At 45.7% G+C, this 5,615-nt stretch overlaps 1 protein-coding gene across 1 annotated transcript; it reads right to left on the reverse strand.

The window, feature by feature from the left end:
• Positions 1 to 4,181: 4,181 nt before the first annotated feature.
• On the reverse strand, positions 4,182 to 4,595 carry LOC142317903 (uncharacterized). Its single transcript, XM_075354442.1, has one exon. The coding sequence runs from the start codon at positions 4,593 to 4,595 to the stop codon at positions 4,182 to 4,184; it is 414 nt and encodes a 137-aa protein (XP_075210557.1).
• Positions 4,596 to 5,615: the final 1,020 nt, after the last annotated feature.

The following is a 5,615-nucleotide window of genomic DNA, read 5'->3' on the forward strand; positions in this document are numbered from 1 at the left end:
AGATGGTTTTCAGTGCGGAGAAAACCACTATGATGTTTTTGAAGGGCCGTTTAGCTGCAACTCGCCATCCGGGTTGTGATGGACGGTCGTTCAATTAGGTATGACTCACTCTTCAGAAGTATCTGGGTGTTATCCTTGATGAAAGGCTTCTCTTCAAGGAGCACCTTCAGTGGCGAAGAAGGCAGTTGATGCTTTCTTCGGCGTCCGTAGAGTGGTCCATCCCGATTGGGGGTTGAATTTCCGTACCATGCGGATTCTTTATAAAGGCGTTTGTGAGGTCATTATGTTGTACGCTGCGCCCGTCTGGGCTCATCGTTTGCGGTACCAATGTTATAGGGACATTCTTTTACGAGCCCAGCGTCTTCTTTTGTTAGCGGTTGTCGGTGGTTGCAGGACTGTCTCGCGAGAGGCAGTGACTGTGATCGCGGGCATCAAACCTGTGGATATTTCGGCTACGGAACGTAGCCAGCGTTATGTTGCAAAGAAGGGTGGCCTTCTTACTGCTGGGCGTATGCGTGAGATCGAAGACCAAGGTTTCGACTCTTGGCAAGATAGGTGGAACACTTCTTTGACAGGTCGTTATACGCATGGTATATTTCCCGATGTTAGAGAGTTGCGAGCGATTAGCTGGGTATCCCCCAATCGGCATACCACTCAGTTCCTCTCAGGACATGCATTTAGGGATAAATTGGCGAAGTTTAGGTTGGTTGATTCCGGCTTCTGTCCGGACTGTAGTGTCGATGACACTGTGGACCATGTCCTTTACATATGTCCCCGGTACGAAGCTGAACGTACCAGAGTTACTAGGGAACTCGAGAAAGTAAACTCTGTTTTGGATCTACGAGTCAACTGGAGGACTCGTAGAGAGTGGACAATAGTTGCTGGCTTCCTCGCCCTGAGCAGGGCTGCCGAAGGGATCTAGTAGGTGATAGGAACCTGGGTGGCTAGGGACCGCCTGAGCAGTTGACTGGCCGAAGGTAGGCGCTTAAGGCATCGTGCCTCGGTTAGATGTATTGGTGGTATGTATTAAATCAGGCTGTCGGCGGGCAGAATTATTCTTGCCCGGTGGGTGCGGTCGCGCTCCGACGGGGGCACTAATGAGCTAATGACACTGTCGGCGGGGCTTCTCTGGGTACTGTTTTGGTGGTATGCAAGGGAGTCTTGGCGGCGGTCTGCGAAAGATGGTGAATGTCACGCGGGACTCCGTGATGGCGCTGTGCGGGAGTAGGCGTTAATTCTCCTCTCCCGGGCAGACCGGAACGGAGTTAGATAGAAACTCATTTTGAGTATTAAGCGGGGTTCTTAAGGGAACCAGGTCTAAATTTCGATGTACAAACTTTATTGGGAAAGTTTATTGTTGAGGTAGTTAGTACGGATCTGAGACATTCAGAAAGTGGCTCTTTAATAGTTGGATCTAGGCGCGGGGTCTTCTTTCCGCGGTTAGGTTTCTAGCTTAGTTCCTGAGGGCGACGTGGTAGCTGCAGGTGTTCGTTATCTTCATTCTGAAGGCATAAACACGTAAATCTATCTCGGGGTGAATTTTTTTACCGATGTAGATGTCCCTCGGGGCATCTCTGCGGGGCCTGGACTGAAAGCTGTGTGGCACAATCAGTTTGAGGGCGAGAAGATGTCCTCCGTTAAAGCAGATCATTGAAACCAGCACACCTAAGCATGCTGGCTCTCACCGCTGAGGCTGTCCACCCAACCTAACATACTAGAAACCCTTACTTTTTTCATCTTCATTCTTCTGTTTTAGTACTGTCTTTATATAATCAGCGACCTTCCTCCAGTTCTCCTCACTGCTGAGCATGAAATCCATGGTCTCCTTCGGCGTTTTTCCATGAATACCCGCGTCGTGTCTTAGCCTTATCCATTTATTACATACTAAAAACGTATGCTCAGAATCATCGTCCTGTTCGCAGTACATGCACGTGGGTTCATTCCTTCTTCCCACCTTATGGAGATAACCATTGAAACACCCATGTCCCGTCAGGAACTGGGTGATCCAATAGTCAGTCTCTCCATGCCGCCTGTTAATCCATCCTGTTAATTCTGGAATTAAAGTTCTTGTCCATCCAGCCACTCCAGCCTCCGCACATCTCTCCTGCCAGATTCTATGTATGTTTTCCCTGACTTCATTTTCTGCTCTCCCTAAAAACCTGTCAGTTCTATATCTGGCGATAAGGTTAATCGGTAACATTCCCGCGAGCACACAGAGGGCCTCGTAAGAAACAATTCTATAGGCAGATACTACTACTACTCCCAGTAGTATCCCCCTGTGTGCTCTCTTCAACCTGTCTCTGTTTCTGCTAATAGTGAGAGCACAACTCCATGCCGGCACAACATACATCATTGTTGACACTACGGTTGTCGCTAAAACTCTTCTTTTTGATGCCCAAGGAGTGCTCTGCTTTGACAAAATTATATTTAGGCATTTAGTCAGTTTCTCCGCACTCTGACAGACACTTAGTACCTGCTCAGTAAATCTGCAGTTTTTATGTAAGATGACTCCAAGATATTTTAATACTGTTACTTCCTCAATATTATAGTCTCCAATTCGTATATCTACTGGCTGCAATACACTTTTCCAATGAATTTAATGTATTTACATTTTTCAATTGAAAGCTGCAATCCCCTATCAATGAGCCGTCTACCGACTGTCTCTAATGTAGCGTTTGCCTTGTTTTTAACTTCATCGATCGTTCTGGCCTGCACAAGGATTGCCAGATCATCTGCGTATGCTATAATTTGTACACCCTCAGGAAATGTTAGCCGAAGCACACCATCAAAGGCAATAACCCATAAAAGTGGTCCAAGGTCTGAGCCCTGCGGTACTCCGGCGCTCATACTAAAGGATATCTCTTGCTCTTGCGCCTTGACTATACAGCTGCGATTTTTGAGGTATCCTCTACTTGCCTTTACAAGTACGGGCTAATTCCCTTGTCAACCATGGCCGCATTAATATGTTCCCATGGAATCGACCCGAAAACATTCTTCTAAAGAGACAAGCAAAGGAATGTTTCTTGTCCGCCAAGTACCTCTTCTAGTTTCGTTAGCCCAACTAATCACCTTACTAATTGCCTGAACTGTTGACCTGCCTTTCCAAAAACCAAACTGATTAGCACTTATTTTCGCACCATTTTCCACCTCCTGCACTATGCGGCCAGCCAACATTTTTTCGGCCACTTTTCCCATCGTGTTGAGGAGAGTCAACGGTCTATATGTCAATTGTCCTGTATCATTTGTGCCTTTAGGCAAAAACACAACTTTTGCCTCCTTCCAACACTCCGGGAAAGTCTTGTGAATCAGGCCGTAGCTGGCCACCTCGAGTATCTCCCAAGGGGCTTTCTTGATGAGATTCTTAATTAATGCAGCTGGTATTTGGTCCGGTCCGGGGCTTTTCTTAGTCGCAAGCATGCTGCCAGCACATTGCAACTCGCATAAGGCAAATCTTCTGCTATCTCATTCAGTGGGGTTGCGCTCCTCAACAGTTATATGCGGGAAAAGACTAGATACTTGTGTTTCAGCCCAATCCTTGGAGAGTATCGGAAGCCTTCTGCTGAACCTCTTTGTAACTATTTTAAAAGCCATGCCCCATGGGTCATTGTTTAGTTCAGCACACAACCTCGACCAGTGTATTCTGTTCTCTTTCTTTATAGCTTTATTAAGAGCTCTTCTAGCCTCTTTATAGTTGCTAACTGGCTCCTGATATCTCGAGTCACCCCCGGGTCTGAGCCTTTGCATTACACGTCTCCTGGTTTGTAGCGTCTGTCTAAGGAGCGCTATCTCACCTGTCCACCAATAGACCGTGTGTTTCCTGAGGCCATTGCGCGATTCTCTATCCATCTCTTGCATAACAATATTGGTCAAAGTATCTGGCGTAAGATATTCAGCCGCCTCTAGTCTTGTAGCCACTCTATTGGTAATTACTTCTATTTGGTAAGCAGAAAATCTACTCAACGAGGGTTGTTCATTCGTCTTAAAACTGACGTCGTTCAATGATATCATCGTGACATAATGGTCGCTAGCTATATCATGTGGTATCACCTCCCAATGCCACTGCTGACTTCTCCATCTATTGTCAAGTATGGTGAGTTCCAGGATAGAGGTATGTCCCCTGGCCTCGAATGTAGGCGTCTCATCATTAACGCAATGGCAGCCAACGGTCTCCATCAAGTCTGTTAATAATTTACCTCTCTTATTCGTACATCGACCGCCAGCCTACTGTTGAAATCTCCTACCATGCTGATCTTCTTATCCGTGTTACTAATTAGCTCTTGTATCGTATCAAGGGTGCTAGTGAATTCACTAACTGCCACATTGGGAGATATATATACGCCAATTATCAATGTTTTGGACGTTTCTAGCGCTACTGTGCCATTGCTTCTAAAATTTAATCTACTTGCCACTCTATTACTGACATCTTTAATCACTACGTCATCCTCAGTGTCTGCATACCAACCAGACCTAGCTGCCTCATAAATATTTGGCTCGGTAATAACCAATATGTCAACTTTCTTCTGTACAACCAATCTAGATACCAGGCTGTGTGATAGCGTGCTTCTGTTTACATTTGCTTGTAATACTCTAATCATTTTTATTAATGTCGCATTGCCATGCACCAGTCCTATGCTCATGGCTGTTACACGTCAGACATTTCTTGGGCTCCTGACAATTTGCAATAACGTGGCCTCTGCCCCCGCAATTAAAACACAATCCTGACGACGGTGACCCGTACCCCAGCATCTGTAAAATTCTTCACCATCTTCTCGTATGAATGCTCGGCAGTTCACCCAGCCGATACGTAAGCACTGCTCCACCATCCTACAGTCTGCCCTATAGGATGTGATTACCGTAACGTTCCTGGTTTCCGCGAATCCGGGTCTTATTGAAGAGATCCTGACATCTTCCATATCACCAACTCTTGCCGTTATAGCCGCTAAGATTTCTTCTTCAGTGGTGTCTCCTTCGACGCTCTAATATGAACAGTCGTACGCCGACCAGCTCTAGTCTTCAGATCCACTTTTAGATCCGCCACCTTATCTTTCAGTATACTCGAAAACTCTGCAGCGCGTTTTGAGCCCTGTATTCTGACCAGAACCTCTTCGTTTTTTCCCTTTTTTAATGAGATTACATCTTTATCGTCGACTGTAGCTACAGCCGTCTTCATTGCTCCCAGGAGCTCTGCATATGTTTTGCCCTCAGACTATTGTCCTACTATCCTCCGCAGGTGGAGTAGCCTTCTTGATACGTATTTGTCCAGGCCTAACCTGCATGACAGCCCCATCAGTATGTAGGGTCAAAACTTATATCGTGTCCTCTTTTTACCTATTCAAGTACGATACAATCTTCTTCATCTAATTGCCGATGTTATTGTTCGGCACTATATAGGAAATATTAATAGTATTACTCGAGGATTCTCCTCAGAGCTTTTAAAATATATATTGTATTTTTGTCGTCCATGTTAGAATCATAAAATATTCTATACTTGCTTCGTCTCACTTCAGTTTGTTCACCCAATACAGATTGCTCGTCTTTTAAGATATCTCCAGCTTTGTATTTAGGTCTTCTGGACTCGTCGTCGTTAATCACATGGACTCTGCTGACGTCGCTCA

This window comes from Lycorma delicatula, chromosome 1 (genome assembly GCF_047948215.1).
Source record: "Lycorma delicatula isolate Av1 chromosome 1, ASM4794821v1, whole genome shotgun sequence".
In the NCBI taxonomy this organism is placed as follows: domain Eukaryota; kingdom Metazoa; phylum Arthropoda; class Insecta; order Hemiptera; family Fulgoridae; genus Lycorma; species Lycorma delicatula.